This window comes from Lepisosteus oculatus, chromosome 9, assembly GCF_040954835.1.
Source record: "Lepisosteus oculatus isolate fLepOcu1 chromosome 9, fLepOcu1.hap2, whole genome shotgun sequence".
In the NCBI taxonomy this organism is placed as follows: Eukaryota; Metazoa; Chordata; class Actinopteri; order Semionotiformes; family Lepisosteidae; genus Lepisosteus; species Lepisosteus oculatus.
In genome coordinates this window covers 45,608,735-45,629,978 of record NC_090704.1, presented here as the reverse complement: position 1 = coordinate 45,629,978, position 21,244 = coordinate 45,608,735, and the positions used below count along the sequence as shown (strand labels likewise).

Sequence of the window (21,244 nt, the reverse complement as noted above, 5' to 3'; positions counted from 1 at the left end):
CTGGCTCGGTTGGCTATGGTCTTCTACACGCGATAAGCTGCTAGAAAGAGCGTCGTGTTCCGACTGTAGGAGTGACACGGTATTTGCACCGTGCCCTGTCGAAACCTCCGGGGGCTGTTGAAATACGTGCGCTCCGCTCTTCTCTCTTCGGTTTCGTTTCCGCCTGTAGGACCTGCTGCGCTGAACAACCGCGGTGTCTGGACCGAACCCACACAGCGCGTTTTTACACACGAATCGCTCCTTTTTACAAATGGGGTCCCGACCGTGTTATTTTCGGGTTCGAGAAAACACTACTGCGAGCCGAAATAACCTCATCCCGATGAACACCGGGAACTGCCTCATAGTACTTTACTAGAAAATTAAAAAACGCAGTCCACACATCGACATGCTGCAAAAGTAGATGATTGGTACTGTGTTATCGCAACAACGTGTCGCGCGGGTGAAGGCGCTACAGATGGCTGGGTGTGAATTATTTTCGCTTGAATTTCCTCTAAACTACAAGGTGCTCTTCAGTTTTGGAAGCCATAACAGACTACCTTGTGGAGCTGTAATCAATATAGCGTCGGTGTGTGCGTCTATGGTTCCCATGAAGAGCAGGCTACGTGTTGGGTGTCGCACGGCTCGGCGTGCGCAGTGCGATGTCAGCTCACCATTGCCGAAGTGCTCCTGTCCCTCCGCCAGGCAGAGAGCCAGACAGAAAAGCGCAAGTCCTGTCATCCTGCGGGCTGTCTTGGGATTCAGTGAGCGGGGAGCTCGGCGAGGACCCGAGCTTTTATAAGTCCCGGAGCTCGGGAAGCAGGGGGCGTGCCTGCCCCCTCGTCTGCCCCTGCTTGGCGGCCGGGCTGTCCCGGAGACCCTCCCTGGCCGGACCGGGGTCAGAACCGAACAGACCCCTCCCCGGGCGGCCCAGCAGAAGTCTGGACCCGCGTATTTACCCTTGGAGACCTGTCAACCCTCTGTCTCACGAAGACCCAGACGAAAACAACCTGTTAATAGAGCACATAGAACTAGGAGGCTAGGAGAAAAATACTAGGAGACGTGTGAAGGTCCCGCACGCAGCTCCCAGATCTTGAACACAGCGGAGCGGCGAGCTGCCTGTGCAATCGGACATTATTGATTGGACGCGACCTCATGGGTCACTCGAACCTCCTATGGGGTTCTGCTGGGTTCTTGGACTAACGTGGATTTTCCAGCGAGTAGTAAAAACCAGCAATTTTCTTGACTGTCCTCCGTTGTCTTACATTTAACAACAACAACAACAGCATTAATAATTATTAATAATAATCCCTGGTCCCAGGTCTAGTGGGACACCATGAAATCATCGGATGACAAAGACTCCGAGTGCGTGTGAGGTTCGATGAATGAGCGAGTCCAGAGAGGCGGATGACCTCTGGACTACCTCTCCGGCGGTTAAAAAGGAAATTCTTCATCGGCTAATTGCAGATCGAGGCATAAAACCTGAGGGACCGTTCACCCAAATACTACCATTATTTGACATAATTGTCGGGTCTGAACGAGTTAGCCTGGAAGGGAGTTCCTTCTCATATAACGACTATTATTCCTCGTAGCAGAATTGAAGAATTTCCCTTAATAAAGGTTTTCTGTGCGCCAATACAATATTCCAGTGTGACTGGAATTGATAAAAACCCGGCTGCCCCACCAGCTGGCGAGCGTGCGCTACAGGCGACGGGCCAGACAACGGGAAACACTGACCCCCTGCGGCGACACCGGAGCAGCGCACCTTTTATTTTATTTTCTCGAAACCTGATAAAAACCACAGATGTAAAATCGTGGCCCCCGAGTCCAATCTACACGGTTTGAAGTAAAAAAAAAAATTTATATTTTTTAAATGGGACCCCATTTATTATTGTATGTTATGTAGAAACAATAAAAAGTACAAAATGATAGAATCTCGGAATTTAGGAACCCGTGGTTATCGTCGTATAATATATTAGAAGTCTATATAGATAATATAGACTACACAACAGGCTGGCGTATTGATTGGCAACTTCATATAGTCTAAGTTATAACTTACGAATTTAAACGATTGAACACACCTTCGGAGAAAAAAAAAGACAATATCAACAACACTTCTTTCGTAGAAAAAAAAAACTGCATTATCTCTGCAGCAAACTGTCTTTTACAGGATCCGTCCGCTCGCCCCGCGACAGGCGTTCCCTGTCTCGGCAAGGGCTACGAGAGGGAAGGAAATTGCTCGCCGGTTCTAAAACATGTGATCGCACACGACCCAGATGGGACTCGAACCCACAATCCCCAGCTCCGGAGGCTGATGCCTTATCCATTAGGCCACTGGGTCACCACGTTGTGCGCAGAGCCAGGCTCGCCTCTTAGGCTGCAGGCATGCACAGCCCCTGCGTGCGTCAGCGGAAGCGCAGGCGAAGCACGGCACGGCTTCTCATTTCTGTCGCAAGCGTGCGCCACACGGGCACGCTCTTGTTCGCACGAAGCGAAAGCGTCAGGGAAGAGTCGTGTGTTTGAACATTTTAAAAACACAGACGTGCAGGCGTATTTGCGGACTTACTGTGTTTCGCATGTGTAAAAGCATGACATCGGTGCGGACCCTAATCCTTATTTACCCCGTTTGCACTGTTGTCATAATGTGTATTTGTATCGATATATGTACCCCCCGACGATGTTTTTTGATATGTGATATGTACTCTTGTTTGTACTGTATTTTATTTTGTTGTTTAAATAAAGTAAAAAAAAACACTGAGCTGCGAGCCAGCTACGCCAAAGCAAGGAAGCCCCGCCCCCTTCCCCCAGCGCGAGTCCCAGGGATTCCCTCTCGCGAGACGCGGGCGCGTTGCCCCTGGCGACTCGCCGCCCCCGCCCTCCCCGCATCATGTAATTTTTCAAAACCGGCCAATGGGGGGGCGCTTTCGCTCGAACGGGCCAATCAGAGCCGCGCACGGCTGGCGATTTAAAGGGCGGCAGCGGGCGTGCGCAGCTCACTGGTTTCCGAGTTGGGAATTGGTAAGCCGTGTCTCTCTTACCCCCCCACCGGTAGATTCACGCAAGTAGGGAAGGGGTAGATATTTGTCATTTTAATTTAAAAAAAAATGCGTGCTGAAGGTGATCACGTCCAGTTCCTAAAGCCGTTAGCTCTGGTCTTTCCGGGCTGTTGACGTGCTGAGTTAGGAGTCCTGTCAGTGCTACCGCACCATGTGTGCCCGGAAAAAAAAAGAAAATCGATCCTCGAAAGTTTGATTTAAAAAAAAAAAATCTGGTATTTGAAACTGCCTCATTTCCCTTTTAGGTTTCTGTCTAGGTCGGTCGGTCTTCCACGGCTCCCGTCTCTTGCTATCGTCCGTGCTCGGCTGAGGGGAGGGAGAAGAAAGCTACAACATGTCTGCGGGAAACGAGAACACGGTTCGCCTGAGCAAGTTCAAGAACAAGGGGCGAGACGCGACGGTAAGACCCCGACCGGCCGCCCGCTGACCTTTCCTGACCAGTGGCTGGGCTGGGCAGGGCTGGGCTGGGGGGGTCTCGGAGGGGCGCCGGTGTGACCCGCTCTGCCGTCCGCAGGAGCTGCGCAGGCGGCGGATCGAGGTGAACGTCGAGCTCCGGAAGGCGAAGAAGGACGAGCAGATCCTCAAGCGGCGCAACGTCAGCAGCTTCCCGGACGAGGCCACCTCGCCGCTGCAGGAGAAGAACCAGAACCGACAGGTACCGGCCCGGTCCCGGCTCCTCGGGAGGAGGGGAGGGGTGGGGTGGGAGAGTTTCTCTCGAAACGCCAGGGCTCTCGGGTCCCGTGGCTGTCGCTGCGGTTTCCTTAATGAACGTAAAAACGTGCGGTCGCGCTTGGCGTGGGTCGGCGCCGCTCATGGCTGCCGGTCTCGGCAGGTTCTGCCGCAGGAAGACCTAACTGTCCTTCCTTAGAGGGGTTGGTGCCGCCCCGTTTTGTCTTTAGGGCAGCTGCCCCTAGGGCGGTCACCTTCCCTGCCCTGGGCCTCTCGCCGCGGAGGGGGGGGGTGGTTGGGTCTTACCGCTGCCCGTCCGGGCCCGGAACCGCCCGGGTTTCGGACGGGTTTGTTGCTGGCTCTCTCCCCGTGTGAGCGCGCTGGTGCCTTGACGTGTTTTGAGCCCAGAGCCACCGACTGGGTCAGCCGCCTAAAACCCTGTTTTCTTGCTGTAGGGGGCGCCACACTGGACGGTGGAGGAGATCCTGAATGGCGTGAACAGCAACAACCCCGACCTCCAGCTGCAGGCCACTCAGGCGGCGAGGTACCGGACAGACTCCTATGAGTGTTTCTGAAAACCCGGGGACCAGACGCTGCTGCTGCAGCAGCCTGGTCTGTGGTGGCGGGAGGGGGGGTAGAACTTTAAATGTCTCTTGACAAGCGGTCTTAAGACCGCAGACCATGCTAGTTCAATCGGTCCTGAAGCTGCTTGTGAATCGAAGCATTTTGAAGTCAATGGAGAGTACTGCGCCGGGGTATTCCGATCAATCTGTTGCAAGAGCCCTGCAGTGCTGGCATGGCTCTCGTCCGATCCGTTTGTCAGCACGCGTGTACAGACACGAGTGTCCCTGCACTCTGTTCTCCAAGACAACGGGGGGGGGCTGCACTTGCCCCCTTACTCGGATGTGCGGGAGCTCAGCTGTTGTAAAATGTGAACGTCCCCCCCCCCCCCCCCCTGCTGTCGTGGGTCTTGAGCTACCTACTGAGCTGTGTTGCCAAAGCCAGGTGCTTGTCCTTCTGAGAAGTGGCTTGATCAGAACTCTGGACCCAGATGGGCTCTCAGTGGGCTGCATCTTTCATTTGGACCTTAATGGGCACAGGGTGTGCTATAGCCTTGAACAGATCCAGGTAGCCACTGCTTCTACCACAGTGCTTTTCGCGAGAAAGCAAAGGCTTGGCGTTATTGCAGCACTTTGCATTGGCTGCACGCGTGCAGAGTGGGGTCCCGGGTCCCTGGGGTCCTGTCTCAGCATGGGAACCCCCTCTTTCGTGCCTGCAGGAAGCTGCTCTCAAGGGAGAGGCACCCCCCCATCGACAGCATCATCGGTGCCGGGCTGATCTCGAAGTTTGTGGCCTTCCTGGGCGTGTCCCAGTGCCCCCCGATCCAGTTCGAGGCCGCCTGGGCGCTGACGAACATTGCCTCGGGCACCTCGGAGCAGACCCGCGCCGTGGTGGAGGGGGGGGCCATCCCCGCCTTCATCGGCCTCGTGCTCTCGCCGCACCCCCACATCAGCGAGCAGGCCATCTGGGCGCTGGGGAACATCGCAGGTGGGTCTGCAGCTCGGCTCCACTCGAGCAGCATCCTTACACCTCTCCCACGGCCAGATGGGGAACACTGTCCCTGGGTGGGGGTAGGGGTGATCCTTTGTCATACATCTTTTCTGGACACTCCAATCTCGGCGCTTCACAGGTAGCAGGGATCCCCTACACCACCTGTGTGCAGCCCCACCTGGATGATGCGCCAGTCTGCTCCCCACACACGAGCTCTCAGTGGGAGGAGAGCAGAGTGATGGAGCCAGTTCAGAGAGGGGGGTTATTAGGAGGCCATGATTGATAAAGGCCAGGGGGGAATTAGGCCAGGACACTGGGGTTACATCCCTAATCCTTTAGAGAAACACCCTGGGATTTTAAATAACCACTGAGCCAGGAGCTCAGTTTTAACTTTCATTTAAAAGTTGGTGCCATTTTTACAGTATTGTCCTTGTCACTATACTGGGGCACAGTGAGTGCCCTCTACTGGCTCCACTGACCCCTCTTCCAGTAGCAAGTTCCCCTTTCCCAGGGGGGTGTGGGGGGGGGGGGGGTGAACCCTGTGACCTGGAAGGACTTGTTCCTGTGGCAGGAATTTCAGCGGTGTTCCTCCCCCTCCTCCCGTTTCAGGTGATGGATCTGCTTACAGGGACAAAGTCATTAAGCACGGAGCCATCGATCCCCTTGTCACGCTGCTCGCTGTTCCCGAGCTGTCGGCCTTGTCGGTAAGTGCGCTTCGGCTTCGGCTTACTGCGGGGGATCGTGTGATGGGGCTCCTGTGAGTTCTCAGAGCCGAGACTTGGATGTTTATTCAAGCCTTTCCTCCAAGCCTCTTATCCAGGAAAGTGTGGTCCTGTATTGCACGTCTCGGGCGTCCTGTTGGTGAATGAACACTTCCGGGTCGCTCGCTTGGTTTGAGCACTAGATGGCGCTGGGGGCTCACAATCCAGTTCCCCAGGCGTGACGTGCAGACTCTCCTGTCCCTCGTGTCTTCCAGTCCGGGTACCTGCGCAACATCACCTGGACCCTGTCCAACCTGTGCCGGAACAAGAACCCAGCGCCCCCCCTGGCGGCTGTGCAGCAGCTGCTGCCCACGCTGGTGCGCCTGCTGCACCATGACGACCGGGAGGTGCTGGCCGACACCTGCTGGGCCGTGTCCTACCTGACCGATGGGCCCAACGACCGGATCGAGGTGGTGGTGCGGACCGGGCTGGTGTCCCGCCTGGTCCAGCTGCTCGGCTCCGGAGAGCTTCCGATTGTGGTACGTCTCGTCTTCGTTCGTCCCCCACGGACTCGGGACGGCTTGTATTCCTTTAGACCAGTGGTTCTCAAAGGCCTGTGGTCCGCGGACCACTTACACTAAGTCACAGATGCAGTGGACCATGTATGCCTATGTCCCCTTCTTACCCTGTAAAAATCACCTAGGAATGTACAAAAAATAACCAATTACTTTTTATGAAAAGTACAAATTTTTACAAACAAAGCTGTATATTTTGCAAGTGGTTATTACAGTTAATGTGGGGAAAAACTGAGCTGCTTTTCTTGAGCAATCGGAATGGCTGGTGAAACCCCTTGAACCTCCTACTATAGCTTGCAGTTCTTAACAGTGCTCCTAGGGGGAGCCCCTTTGTAGTGGACACTACACCATTCTTTCCTCCGACTTTAAGAGCTTAGGCTTGCTTTAAGAGATTAGGTCAGCTCCCGAACCACTGGTGGTCTGCGGACCACACTTTGAAAGCCATTGCTTTAGACTGTGGGCCTTGTTAAAAACAACTGTCATCTCAAGGGCACAGGGCAACACAGTGGGTTTAAAGATGGCTCCTCCTGTTTTTAAGTTTTGGGGTTTTTTTTTTGCATTTAAGGTTCTTGCAGATTTATGTGAATGTCCTTGCGACTGCTGTAAAGACAACTGAACTGTTCTGGTAGCTTGTGTTCTTGATCTCTTGTGGTGGTATTACAGGGGTTAACTGGTGCATGCATCTTGCACAGTGGTTGGTAAATGTACCGATGGGGATCTGTCCCTTGCTTACTTGGTAACTGAAGGTCTGCTTGAATTGTAAAGCTTATCTACCCCCTTCCCTCCAGACTCCCTCACTGAGGTCAATCGGCAATATAGTGACCGGCACGGATGAGCAGACCCAGATAGTGCTGGACTCCGGAGCTCTGGCCATGTTCCCAGCCCTGCTGAGGCACCACAAGAGCAACATCCAGAAAGAGGCCGCCTGGACCCTGTCTAACATCACCGCCGGGCGCGACACCCAGATCCAGGAGGTTGTGAACGCCGGGCTGATCCCGTACCTGGTGGAGGTGCTCCAGAAGGTGGGTCGGTGCTGCCCCTCCCTGTGTTGGGGCTTCCCTCTTGAGGTCCAGTTGTCTGGGTTCTGTTGTAGCTACTCTGACCTGTTCACCTGCTCAGCTGTTTGTACCAAGAACCATGGACCCAGCACCAGATTAGAATGACTAGATTGCTTTCTTGAACAAAACTAGCCAAAGTTTTGCCCCAAGTCATCCAAGAGTGCCCTTGCCCCAAGTCATTCAAGAGTAAGCTGGTGTTCTGGGGTTCTTTGTTGGCTCTGAAGGAGATTATATTTTGGGGGGGTTAACAGCTTTGGCCAAAAGCTCTGCTAAATCTTGAAATGCAAAACCTTTGTCCACAACTATAGGGCAGTCTTTTTTTTTTACTTTTTAGGTATCATTTTAAAATGTAAATCTGCGTTTTTCTTATCCTGTTTACCCCACCCAGGGTGACTACAAGGCGCAGAAGGAGGCTGTCTGGGCTATAACCAACTACACCAGCGGGGGGACAGTGGAACAGGTGGTGTACCTGGTTCAGTCCAACGTGCTGGAGCCCCTGCTGAACCTTCTGTCCACCAAGGACAGCAAAACTCTCCTTGTGATCCTGGATGCCATCTCGAACATCTTCCTGGTACGTGCTGAGCTTTGGACCTGCCTCTGAAGTGGTACGACTGATGTCCCCTGATCTTGATTTGTTTAGTGATGTGCATGTGGGGAGTAGTGCAAGCCAGGTGGTCACCAAGGGGCAGATTGCGATCTTTGCTCATGCTTGGCGATGGTGTTGAGTGCTGCTCCCATTGCTCTTTGGTGCCCCCTGTTACTGCCACTCTTAACCAGCGGTGTGTGGGCTTGTCCTGAAGGCTGGCGAGAAGCTGGGGGAGGTGGAGAAGCTGGCCGTGATGATCGAGGAGTATGGAGGCCTGGATAAGATTGAAGCCCTGCAGTCCCATGAGAACGAGATGGTCTACAAGGCTGCCCTACACCTGATCGATAAATACTTCTCTGGAGAGGTGAGCATAATATACAAGTTTTGGGTTTTTTTGGGGGGGGTCTGGTGGAATTTATACTACTGGTGTTTGAAATGCGATGCTTGTCTGAAGAGGTGCCAGTTGCACAAGCCTTGTGGGCTGGTGTGGCTCGACTTGTGACGACGAGCTCGAGGTTCACTGGGAGAATGAGAGGTGCCTTGTTCACTACTTCAGAACATGCATGGGTCAGACCAGCTTGTACTCATCTCTCTCTCTCCTCTGCCACAGGAAGAGGAAGACCAGTGTGTTGTTCCTGAAGCTACGACTGATGGTTATGCCTTCCAGGTCCAAGATGCTGAAAGCACTTTCAACTTCTAGAGTTTTTTTTATGCTGTCTGTCTTTTTTATATGTGTAGCAGTGTTTTCCATGATGTATATAACAGGTTACTGATGTGACTGTCAAACCTTTATTGTATGAAATGTAAATAAAGTTTATTAGATACGTCTTTCAAAAGTGTCTATCAATGCAGCTTAGAAGGACTGATGTTTCCACTCGTCTGCAATCTGTGCCTTTGATCTTCACAATGAAGCTGCACCCTGAGCTCTTGGCTCTGAAGTCCACAAGGGACAAGTTCTGGTTTCTGCTGAAGTCCTTCATTATCCCTGAAGGATAACACTTCACGGTTGATGGTGATTTCTGGACGGGTAAATTGAATGAGACTAAATGCATCCAGTTTCATGTTTGTGAGCTATTTTGACAACCTGGATTAAGGAACAGGTAAACGTTTATTCCATAATGAAAACGTCTTGGCTGTGGAGCCTTCTGGTTCTCTTGCGGTCTACACATCTGCCTACTCGAACCACAGTTGAGGGGTTTTTCCAATGGTTAGTCTATGCACAGGGAAGCGGTTTCTGTAGGATATCTGAAAGATCCAGGGGAATTCTTGCACCAGACTACTGTAAATTGTCTGCTCAGAACTCTGGTTTTGTATGAAAAGCAAGGCTGGGCCTGGCCTGGCCTCTCTTACTCTAAATGTTTTTTGGAGATCAATACGTGCTCTCCTGTCTGCCCTGGAATTTCTGAAGTAGTACCCCAGTTTGAGCAGGGACTGCTGTGTTAGTCCCTTCAGTGAGTTTTAACCTGGTCACCGAAAGGCCCAGGGTGCTGTTAAGAGCTACAGGGTGTGAACTGGTGTTTTGATTGTATGGTGCCTGCTAGCCTTCGTCTCCCCTTAATTTAACTGGTGAAGTGCCTGCCTGCCCTGTTGTGTAGCTGGGCTGCCACTGGAGCAAGGATGACACACCTGGAGGTGTTGCTGCACTTCACTGATGGAGAAAATGGGTCTCCAAGGTGTTGAATACAAGGAACTGGACCCGACCGGACTGAGGTGTGCTTGCAGGGGGAGCTGGAGGCAGGATTCCTGAAATCAGTTTAAGGGAACAGGACGTCCCACATGCGGTAGAGAGGTTGGAGTGAGCAGGTAGCAGTTAACTCTACGACGTGTGGCATTTCTTCAGCCTTAGGGTGTCCACGGAAACGTTTTTTTTTCCTTCAGTGTTTCAGCGTGTTATTGATGTTTGCTCCTGTACACTACATTTTAAGAGACATATCCTGTTGGTGTTGCAAACCAAGTTCTTTTTTTCCCCCTCTTGTTATGGTCAGCCGTATGAGCAACTGATTTCTAGTGGTGAGCGGTTGAAGAAGGCTAAGACATCTCCCCAGATCCTCCCTGACTTTTACAGATGCACTACAGAAAGCCCCACTGACAGGTTGCTTCACAGTGTGGTATGGCAACTGCAGTATTGCTGACCACAAAGCCCTACAGTGGGTGGTGAAAACTGCCCAGTCCATCACTGGGGTTGCTCTCCCATCCATACAGGACATTTATGACAGACGGTGCTTGAGGAAAGCTCTAACATTATCAAAGACCCCACACACTCCAGCTACAGACTGTTTGACCCTCTACCATCTGGAAAACAGTACCGGAGCATTCGGACCGGACTACCAACCTCAGAGACAGTTTTTACCCCCGCACTATCAAACTATTAAACTCCCAGCCACTCTCACCTACAATCTGAACCCTCACAGTGCCTTCCCTCTTCATCAAATCCCAAACACACATTGAAATCTACCTCTACCTCACGTCAAGAAGTTCACTCCCCATAATTTCCTATCCTTTATTTCATTCTGTTGATGTATGATTTTGCACACCTGTTGGTGTTTTGCACACTGCCTGTTGTCTCTGTCTTTCTTTTCTCATACAATTGTATTGTTGTTGTTTTTTGTACTACTTACCGACTGAGAGCTAGCTAAATAGCATCTCGTTATATCATATACCAGTGGTAGTAGTTCAGGTGGGTAGTTCAGGTGGGTACAGTTCACCTGAAGAAGGCTCCACGGCCGAAACGTTGTGTTCTCTTTCTTCTTTTTTTCAGCATGGAATAAACCTATTACTTGTTCATATACCAGTGTACGAGTATAATGACAATAAACTTGAACTTGATGCTATTGAACATCACGGAACTTCTGGATTGGATGGAAGATGATTGTGCAGCTACACAATTGAAGTTAACCGCGAATGCAGCTACACCAGCGTGCGCCATCACCGATACGTGTGCATCGTGTAGGATGACGGGGAGCCCGATGCAGGGGGCTGCGGGACGTTCGTTTTCGGCTTATTTTAAAAAGAAAAATCGCGTTTGCACAGTCGCGGGACCCGATGCACGTCTCTGTAATTTCGCAAGAGCTGCCGGCGTCTGTCTGGAGAGGTCAGCAGAGAGCCGTCTTGCGGAGGAGGAGAGCCGTCTGGGGGAGCTGACTGGGAAGAGCTTTTTTTTTATTTTTTTTTCTTCCCAGCGTCTTGCGCGGACGCGCACACACTCCATTTCCACTCTCACTCCAAAACCGATCCCGGTGGGAAAGAGTGCAGAGTGCCGCCGACGTCCTAGTGCGTCCGTCTTTCCCGGAGATGTAGGAAGAGAAAAGTGCGCTCGAACGTGGCTCGCCTTTTTTATTATTATTATTATTATTATTGCTGCTGCTTTTATTCTGCAAACAGGACGCGGCGGCATTGGGGGGGGTGAACCTGTGTCTTTCGGGGGAGGCAGGGAACATTTCGCGAGGACGCCGCGCGCGAGAGGGGGTGCATTCCTGTCCGCGTGAGAGTGGGGGGCGCGCGTGTCGGCGCTGGTGAAATAATGGTAGCGCGACGCACATCCGGGCCACCGGGCCGTGACTCCATTATTCAGCCACTGTGAAGCTGGCGAGCAAGAGAGGAGAGGAGAGGAGGAGGGAGGTTGGAGGGGGGTGGCGGAGGGGAGGAAAAAAAAAAGAGAGATACTTTGTAAATATTTTCTAGCGTCGCAACTCAAGCTGGAAAGCGGCGAAGGACATGTCTAACCAGGGGGTGAGGAGGAACGGCCCCGTGAAACTGCGTTTGACAGGTAGGTGGCCCCCCCCGTTTTTTTTTTTTAGAGGAAAAATAAATGGCAAGAAAACAAGAAGGTCGGGAGCGCCTGGGCTCTGCGCCCCTGTCCCCAGCCTGGACGTGTCCGTGTGAAAGGGGGAGTTTTGCGTTCCTGTGTTGTGGGCGAAACGGAGCCGACCGTGTGCTGTCCGCCGTGGCCCAGGGGCTCAAGTTGCCCACTGAGCGCTGAGACACGGCGGCTCTTGCAGGGGAGGAGGGCGGCGGTGAGCTGCCCTGGAGAGTGCTAGCCGTTGTCGTGTGCCTGGTCGTGACTGTTGCTGCTCCTGCTTTGAAATAAACCCGGGGAACCCGTCCGGACCCGAGCGGTGTGCGCCGTGCGCCAGCAAGTTTGTTCGCCCGGGTACTCTGCCTTTTTAATCATCGAATCGTGTGACGCGCTTCGGGGTTTTTTTTTGCATTAAAAACGTCCAGAATGGAGCCCTGTTTTTTAAAAAATGTTTTATATGCAGTTTTGTAAATAGCCGAGGAAGGAGGGAAGTGCATTTGTTGTCCGGCTAATTTGTGTTGAAACCGATCGGTTCTAAAACTGAAGAGAGCCCTAGGTGTAAGAATTGTTTTGCTTGAAAGTAATTCCTGGAGAACAGCTTTTTTAATTACATTTCTGGAAGTGTGGTCTGTTCCTATTTTTTTTGGGAGGGGGGGGGGGAATCTTCTCTGGATTAAAAAAAACTTAAAGTTGTTAAGTTTTAAGGTTTCGCTCTTGCGTGGCCTTAGAAGTCAAATAGAAACTGAAAAAATATAAGCTTAAACTTGATAACGACTTTTTAAAAAATACTGTTTGTTTCCGTCCGCACGTCGTGCTTTGTTTAAAGAAAATTAACGACGATTAAACGCTTCCTAAATAACATCGTTTAAGATGTGGAGGTGTTTGCCCTCATCGTTTTTCCAATGTTATTTTTTTTTAAATTAAGAAAGTTCAGTTAAGTTCAAAGGTTTTAATGCAGTTTTCTGAAACGCTTATTTGTAGTAGTTCGTTCCTACTGCTAGTATGCAGAGTAGAACTATCCCTGTTCACCCTCGGAGATCAGCTTTTAAAACAAATAACTTTATGGATGGGTGGCTTCTATGTATCTTTGAGAAGTTTGTAGGTGCTGGAGATGGAGACTGATGTTTCTGGTCCCGTTTCGCAATGGTTCCATAATATCTACGTGTTTCAGTGGTTGTTAGGGGGGTGTGGTTATTACAGACGAAATGTGTTACTGATGTCCCAGTTTAATATGCCATTACCGCTGATTTAATGTCTTCAAGCGAAGCAATCCGGGCTTCAAACACAGCTGAGTTTGAAAAGTATTCACGTCGTGCTCATTTCGAAAACATCTGTTTGCTTTTGAACAAGGACGTCTTCTTGTGAAGACGCAAAGTGAGGCGGTCTCGGCGACTCCGAAGTCAATAAGAAACGTTGCCTGCAAATTCCTAATAGTTTCTCTAAATTCTCTAAACTCTAAAAAAAAAAAACAGTTTACCGACAGTACCATGTTTTGCCAAATAAGTACAAAAAACAGTATCGACAAAACGAAAGTGTTAGATTTTGTCGTACTTTGGAAGTACTTTTTTCTCTTTTTAAATAAACTGAAACGTCTGTACGTTGTAACGATTTTTTTAAAAGAAGTGTATATACGCGCTTGGCTTAGTCGAGTCGGGATAAAGACAGAAAAAGTTTATTCTGGTAGATCTGTTGCAAGACGAACTTCAGCAGACTCGTCTGTGGAGGTCTCTCCCAGGCATGAGGCTGGTCGCTGTGAATTGTCTACTTGATTCAGTTATTTTTGTTTTTCCAAAGGGGACCAGTGTTTCCTTAGCTACCGCTTTAGTTCGACGGTTTATTAATAGAATATAGTTTTCGATTTTTCGATGCCAAAGAAGGTATTGCACAAGGTTACGAACGTGAAAAAAAAAACATTCTTGATCCCTGACGTAAGGGAGGCCGAGTTTTAAAATGAGTTCCATGCGCTCCAGAGATCCTCTGCTTCAGAAGGACTATTTCATTTTACATTTTCGTGTAAACGGGTAGGCGATAGAGCGTGATTGTTTTATTGCTGAATGATATCGGGAGTGAACGGTTGATTTATTTGGGGGTGGGTTTAGGTCCTCTTGGCTTTCTTGGCCGGGACGTGTTCCGGGGTGGTTCTGCTGATGGACTGGTAAGACTCTGACATGGCCTCTAGGGCAGGGAGGACAAGCCCAGAGGTCACCTGCTTGTCTGGGGGTCCTGCAGCGTGGTTGTTTCCTGCGGACCCCCTCGCTTCTGGAGGAAGCGATCCCAAGGGGATCTCATGGCCCGCAGCGAAGGAGCTCTGGGTGCTGGGAAGGGGAGGAGTCTTCCCTTTGGAAACCAGCATGATTCCATTTCAGCCCTGGTTAGCCAGCCGGGTAATTTAAACCTGTTGCCTTATTTTTGGGTGGGTGCGCCGTGGACTGAAGGGTGTTGGCAGAGCTGGATCGGCCCTTCCTGCCTCACCGGTCCAAGTGAGCACAGCAGGAGAGCCTGGTCCTCCTGACGCCATGAAGGGCATCCGGGTGCCCTGGGATGCGGGCGGTTTCCCGGGGACACCCAGCTTTTTCCGGGGTCTTTGGACGCGAACGCAGGGCGTGCCGGTATGCTTTGGCAGCCTGACGCAGTTCGGCGTTGAAGGAGGAAACTCCGTCTTTGGCGATGCCGTCCAGTCAGCGCCTCTCGCCAGCTTGTCGGAGGAAGTCGAGCTTTTCTTTCTCTTTATTTTTTTTTTTTGTCTGTGGGCTTGCCCTGAGCGTGGCTTTCCTTCTCCTGTTCCCCCCCGCCTTTCCGAGTGCGTGCCAGTCTGCTAGCAGGATCTCGGCGCCCGTTCCCAGCGCTCCGGCGGCAGCACGAAGCCCGGCTCTGGGGAGCTCACTTGGCACCAGGCTGGCAGCCGGGCCCAAGCGGTGTCCTGCTTCTCTGTAAACAAGCGGCTTTCTGTCGGAGCGCTGGGAGCGGGGGGCTCACTGCCTGCCTGGCTGAGCGCTCCTGGCACTGGGGTTGCGTCACTGACCGGCCAGTAAGCTGGTACCGTTTAACCCGTCCGGTCCGGAGCTCGCGAACGGAGCAGGTTGAATCGGGTGGCCTTGGAGGCCGTGAATTGATGCGGATGAGAGTTGTTCCATCTCCCCTCCGCTTGTCGCACTGTGGCTGCTGCGTTGACAGGGATATTGTCGCCTTATGTCATTTGTTGTATAAATTAAAGACTTGTGTTTCCTGCTTGCCATTAAATTAAAAGTGAAGCTCTTGACTACTTCTTCATTCCTGGTCTCAAACACGACTGCCTGCCTTTCGATTCTGTTTACTTATTGTGTTGTATTCTCTTGGAAATCTGTAAATGGCTGTTTTACTACCCACAGGTATTTCTGATCTTTCCTGTAGCCTTTACATGACCTATTAGTAGTCCTTCAGACTCAAACTATTCAGCTCGTGATACTGAATAAGTGCTTAAAGGTCTGAATTAGACAAAATGGCAAAATGCATTATGTTTTACATATCCTGTCTGATTTTTATAAGTTCACACCCTCGGTATATCATTTCTGATTCTTTCCAGCGTCCAGCTCAGTAAATGGGTTGTAAGGGAGCTGCAGCTCTGCTTTAATCTGTATTACCTTTATGGTCCAGTGCTGTCCGGATGTCTGCAGGAACACATCGAGGATGTAAACTTGAGAAGTGACCTGGACCAGCCTGTTTTTTTGTTTTGCTGGAAGAGGTAGCGTGCTTGCGCCTCCTGCAGGTGAAAGGCAGGGGCAGGCCTGCAGAGGGGAGGGGGGGGCTGGGGGCTTCTTTTCACAAGAGGCTTGTTTGTTTTTTTCAGCTTCTAACAACATAAACATGTGAACGCTTACACGCGAAGCCATTGTTTTGACTGGTGGAGGGAGACGGAGGACGGGATCCTTTGTTTGATGTGCCTCTGGGCTTTGGGCCGGAGCAAATTCCAAGGCTTCTCTATCTGTCGGGAAGAGCCAACATAAATATTTGATCTCGCCGCTGCTTCTGGTGGGCTAGGGAGGGGAGGAGGGGGGCTAGGAGGGCATGAGAGGTACCCCTTTTTGCCAAGAGAGGTGTGAAGCGACTTCTTTTAAATGTGGAGTCGGTCTCCTCGCATTAAGCATTTAACTTCGGTCTTCGCCTTTGTGTTATTTCCCGTTCGGTAGCAAAGATTAGAGAGCAGCACCTCAGGCTTAGCCAAGATGGGTCATCTGTAAGAGGAGTTCAGTTGGCTGTACAAATATAAAAAAAAAAACAGATTTTCACTATTTAGAATTTCAAACACTTCAACTTGCTTGTTCTCATCTAGACTTTCTGATTGTGGGGCACTTTAGTATTCATATGGACATTAACTGTAATTCTGCACAACTCAGATCTTCACAGACCCTTGGAAATGAATAGGTCTAATACAGTACCTAGCACTAGAGTGAGCACGTTGGCGATCCCCGTCAGAATCAGACTGTCTGGCCCTTACCTGATTCCTTTTGGAATTAACTTTTTATAGCTTAAAATTGTTTTTGCAAAATGCTTGTTTCCCTTAACCTTTAGCTTTCAGTAATGTGGTCAGTGTTACTTGATGTAATGTTGGCTGATATTTATCACCACTGCTTGCTCCTGATTTTTTTGTCTCAGTTCCACAAAGCTATCTTCTTCTCTTTTTCGTGTTTCTCTTCTACCACTCCTAACTCGGCGTCTACCACAGTCTGTCCTGTAAACTGTGGTTTCCTGGGTCCGGTCGCTTCGGTCTCTCTCTCGTATGGAGGAAAAAAGTCTTTCAGCCGTCTCTTCTTCTGCGGGTTTAGAAGCCATGGTCTGCTCGGCTTCTTAAAGAGCACATGTCTGCTCTTGGCTCAGTCCTGGAAAATGTTGTAAATGCTTCTTTACTCTGGCATGGTCCTCCTGGATCTGTATCTGGCTCAGACTAGAGGTGCATTTAAGAAATTGCATCTTTTTCTGAGGTTTGTACTACATTATTTAGCTCAGTTGTTCAACAAAGTGACAGCTGACCAAGTACTTCTTCACTTTTTTAATATTTTTAAATTGATTTCTTTTTTTATTACAACAACAAAAAATACGATACACGCAACAGTACATAGAATATCACCAGCGGTATATAACATTGGCCAGCAGCCATGTCACCCTGCAACTCACAACTGGCAACCCACTGAAGCTAAGCAGGTGTAAGCCTGGTCAGTACCTGGATGGGAGACCTCCTGGGAAAAACTAAGGTTGCTGCTGGAAGAGGTGTTAGTGGGGCCAGCAGGGGGCGCTCACCCTGTGGTCCACGTGGGTCCTAATGCCCCAGTATAGTGATGGGGACACTATACTGTAAACAGGTGCCGTCCTTCGGATGAGACGTAAAACCGAGGTCCTGACTCTCTGTGGTCATTAAAAAATCCCAGGGCGTTTCTCGAAAAGAGTAGGGGTGTAACCCCGGTGTCCTGGCCAAATTTCCCATTGGCCTTAACCAATCATGGCCTCCTAATAATCCCCATCTATGAATTGGCTTCATTACTCTCTGCTCTCCTCCCCACTAATAGCTGATGTGTGGTGAGCGTTCTGGCGCACTATGGCTGCCGTCGCATCATCCAGGTGGATGCTGCACATTGGTGGTGGTGGAGGGGAGACCCCATTACCTGTAAAGCGCTTTGAGTGGAGTGTCCAGAAAAGCGCTATATAAGTGTAAGCAATTATTATTATTATTATTATAACGCTGAGGTGCGCACAGCTTTCATGTTCTTACACTTAACAGCTTCTTCGCCATGGTTTCTCAGCACAGGAAACTGCCCCTCTGAGGTCCTGCAGTGATGGCCACAGGTTCTGGATCTTGCTTTCCTGTTTGCAGCAGTGGTGTGCTGGATGACTTCCCTGGCTGTTGTCCTTCTTGTTAGCATGGTGCGAGTTCGGAGTGAACCTAGGGCAGCTGCGTGGAGTGCTGGTTAGGGCTCTGGGCTCTGGGCTCTGGGCTCTGGGCTCTGGGCTCTGGGCTCTGGGCTCTGGGCTCTGGGCTCTGGGCTCTGGGCTCTGGACCACAGGGTCCCGGGGTCCCAATCCCTGTTGGCGATGTTGGTGTTGTACATGTGACCGAGGCACTTCCCTCATTGCTGCAGTGAAAAAGCCCAGCTGTAAAAATGTAGGTCACCATCATGAACGAGCTTGTTAAAGGCTTAAGAGAAAAATTAAACTTGAGGGCGTTCAGAAATGTAGAGCTCAAGTTCATAGCGCAGACCCAATACTGCTTCAGTGCAGTTTTTCTGGCCGTCAGATTGGGAAGAGAAACCCACGAGTACAATTATGATACAACCCTGGACACCTGGAGCCGATGACACAAAAGCAGCACATTAAGAGGACGGAAATGTGAGAGAGGCTGCAAATATAGTTCTGCTCATCTTGTCTTCCACCTTGTGTTGCTGGTAGCATATTGATCGTAGAATCAGATCCAGTCTTTTTTTTTAAAGATCCTAGGGAGTCGGCTTCAACAGTATGGCTGTGCTGTTCAATTGTATGGAATTGTGTTTCAGGCGATTGATTTCCTGGAAGTCTGCAGTCTTCGGATGTTTATCCCAAGGTAGAAGTGAAATTAATTGCCCCTTCAGGTTTACAAATAGTGCTTTAAATGGTGTATAGTGATCTTGTGAAGAATGCAGAGTCTCGATGTGGAAGAGCAAGTCTGCCCTAGTCACGTTATCTTGCGTCTGGTAGCAGTTGAGCTTTTCTGATTTATCTTGGAAGTGTAGGAAAGGCTGTGCCCGTTGTTGAGATTTGCACAGCCCAACCTGCCGTGTGCAAAACCAGAGGAACTGTAGTGCTGAGGATCTCTGAGAATAGAGCATGTTCCCGTATTGGCATTTAAGGGGAGAAAAACCTTTCCAGGAGGCTGATGTTTGTTTTTGCGAGGGTGAAATATCCTGTACCGCAATAAACTAAAAGCCACTGATCAGGAAAGAGGAGAGGCAGGTCTGCAGAAAGTGACCTAATGTAATTTTCTTCCTGGGGGAGGCTTTCACCTTGGCAACCCGGGAGAGCGTTGCTGAAGTGTGGCCGAATGTGCTTTCATTTCAGGGAGCAAGATACCTTGTTGGGCAAATTTTGTAGAACGGTGTCGGGTTGTGGAAAAAAGAATGCAAATGGAAAACCACCGCAGAAATGAGACTGCTGCATCTCGGAGTCTGCATGGGTACATGTAAACATTGAGAGCTGCCGTAGGAAATGCGGTAGTACAGCAACAAAAAGACAGTTGTTTGGATCTTGAGCGTTACTTCCTGCTTAAGCTGTCTGTCTGGAAGTGCCGTTTAGATGTTGGTGGTTTTATTTTTAAAGGTAAATTTTACAAAGGAGAATGATTTCAGTCTACAGCACAGGAAAGATATCGGTCTTATTTCCAGACGAGTTCTTAGGTTTAGTGCAGGACTAGGGATCGCTCTTAAATTGCCTTTTTGTTGCTGTTGCAACATGTCTTTAAAATAATTTGTTAGGAGTAAAGGACTTGACAACCTATGATCCCACATCAGGACTATAGGTAGATCTGTCAAGACACTTTTGTCCTAACTTTATGCTTTAAATTTAACTTGTGTGAGAAGTTCTAACAGCTTTATTATTAATCCATTTACTATGCATTGATGTTGTGTAGAAATTTAATAGAAAATCCATACATATTCAGTAGACATAAGTGTTAAGGTTAGGTTTAGTATGAAACGCGTCCATTATTGACCACTTTTATCAGTCTACAGAACCTCAATCAATAGTAATTGATAATAGAATATGTTAAACCTTTTATGCACTTCATCTCAGGCTGTACCCTGACATCTCTTGGGGATACCCAGTATGTTTGCTTTAATGCAAAGTGCTCCCAGTTATGCTCGTGTATCAGGTGATATGCAGTCGTAGTTTAGTCTAATTGAAAAAGTAATTTAAGCATTTCAGAAGCAATACAAAAGGTGGTCAGGAGGAGTAGAATCTACTATTTACTAATTTTCCCTGTATTGTAGAGAGTTTGTTTTAAAATCCATTTATGTCAATTGAGTTAAAATACCATTTACAGTAACTGTATGATGATGGTGGAGTTTATAAACTCTTTAATGAATGTCTTAAGGTTCAAAATCAGCACATCTGTTTTATTTAATGGCTCTAGGTTCTTATTGTTAGTTTTTAAAATAAGCATGTAATGTCATTTTTTGTGAGAAGGTGTAGTTTTATTTGAGAAGTTGAGTGGGCAGTCCCGGCCTGTGGGTCAGTTTGCGTCGCTGTCGCCTTCGAGCCGAGCAGCTCGTGGAGTGGGTGCAGTCAGGCCAGTGGTTTATTTGAGCCAGATGTGCAACAGCACAGCTGTAGTGAAGACCAGATGAAAGCACCCCTGTTTGGTCAAGCCCAGGCTGCCTGGTGCTGCTTTCCTTACAATTGATCTGCATTCCCTGACAGGTTTAGGCTGTTTTGTACGCTGCAACTTTTCCTGTTTGAAGTATTTCTTACGTTGCATTTTCTCATCCCTAGCTCAGCCTGAAACCTCCCCCCCCCCCACAACTCCATTTTCTCGTCCCCCGGGAGTTTTTAATACGCGCTGTATTATGTAATGCCGTGCTGTGCCGGCCATATGTTTCAGAGCAGTCTCGTTTTCTGCTTGTCCGTCAGCCTGCCAGTCTGTGCTGAGCTAGTGGCTAAGGTTTCCTGTTGCTCCTGTTGTACCGGTTGTTTGTAAGTAATTATTCTGAAGCTCATTGGACGCAGGAGAGAAAAAAAGAAAAACATGGAATGCGAGGAAATGCGAAAATGATTGCATTGAGGAAACCCATGATCCAGTTGTTCATTTTCTAAGGACTGTTCACAGAATACCGTAATCACTGAGCTTAGCAGCAGAGTCCTACTTCAGGAGTGCATGAGACAGCCTGAGTCCATAAACTACAAGCTGTAATGTGGAGTAAAGGCTCAGAAATAATCCTTGAGAACCAGATCTGATGACCCAGAGGCGGGTACCATGATCTTATCGTTTGTTTTAAGCTTAGCGGGCAACCACGTGCTATCTCTAGATTGGCCCTTTGGTGCTCATGGTACAGTTGCTCATTTAGGTTTATTTCTTGGGATATAAAGACAAACCTACCTGGGAAAGCATGATATACGGGTCTTATGTGTGGTTTGAAAGCTGCTGGTTATAGAGCTGTTGAAAAGTCGGTAGTGGTTTTCAGAGCTTTTGCAAGTCACATGAATGAAGACAAGAAAAACCAAAAACAAATACTGTCTAGACGTATCTCCTGGAAAAGAAAAGGACATTACAGACATTGG

The 21,244-nt window shown here is 49.5% G+C and overlaps 3 protein-coding genes and 1 non-coding gene across 7 annotated transcripts in view; 2 read left to right on the top strand and 2 right to left on the bottom strand.

Annotated features, from left to right (window-relative positions):
- LOC102685337 (UPF0450 protein C17orf58 homolog) overlaps positions 1-3,553 on the bottom strand; it is a 10,154-nt gene extending 6,601 nt beyond the window's left edge. The window contains exon 1 of one of the 3 annotated variants that reach the window (XM_069194630.1): positions 3,461-3,553. Coding sequence is in view for 2 of the 3 variants with exons in the window: in XM_069194629.1 (XP_069050730.1) it covers positions 651-717 (67 nt within the window). In the remaining variant the exon portion in view is untranslated. Of the gene's footprint in view, positions 1-650; positions 940-3,460 lie in introns of those variants that run through there. The other 2 variants (XM_069194629.1, XM_069194631.1) reach the window with 2 other exon arrangements.
- Positions 1-9,008, top strand: part of kpna2 (karyopherin alpha 2 (RAG cohort 1, importin alpha 1)) — a 9,180-nt gene extending 172 nt beyond the window's left edge. The window contains exons 1-11 of one of the 2 annotated variants that reach the window (XM_069194628.1): positions 2,946-2,994; positions 3,278-3,432; positions 3,547-3,687; positions 4,157-4,245; positions 4,981-5,249; positions 5,862-5,956; positions 6,229-6,492; positions 7,317-7,550; positions 7,975-8,157; positions 8,387-8,536; positions 8,783-9,008. In XM_069194628.1, the coding sequence (XP_069050729.1) occupies positions 3,367-3,432; positions 3,547-3,687; positions 4,157-4,245; positions 4,981-5,249; positions 5,862-5,956; positions 6,229-6,492; positions 7,317-7,550; positions 7,975-8,157; positions 8,387-8,536; positions 8,783-8,872 (1,581 nt within the window). In that variant the 5' untranslated portion in view covers positions 2,946-2,994; positions 3,278-3,366 and the 3' untranslated portion in view covers positions 8,873-9,008. Of the gene's footprint in view, positions 1-2,945; positions 2,995-3,277; positions 3,433-3,546; positions 3,688-4,156; positions 4,246-4,980; positions 5,250-5,861; positions 5,957-6,228; positions 6,493-7,316; positions 7,551-7,974; positions 8,158-8,386; positions 8,537-8,782 lie in introns of those variants that run through there. The other variant, XM_069194627.1, reaches the window with a different exon arrangement.
- On the bottom strand, positions 2,245-2,317 carry trnar-ccg (transfer RNA arginine (anticodon CCG)). The gene has a single exon. It is a non-coding gene; the product is annotated as a tRNA-Arg (tRNA).
- Positions 9,009-11,342: 2,334 nt separating the features above from the next.
- smurf2 (SMAD specific E3 ubiquitin protein ligase 2) overlaps positions 11,343-21,244 on the top strand; it is a 70,331-nt gene continuing 60,429 nt past the window's right edge. Inside the window, exon 1 of the mRNA XM_015356190.2 lies at positions 11,343-11,938. Coding sequence (XP_015211676.1) covers positions 11,887-11,938 — 52 coding nt within the window. The 5' untranslated portion in view covers positions 11,343-11,886. The remainder of the gene's footprint in view (positions 11,939-21,244) is intronic.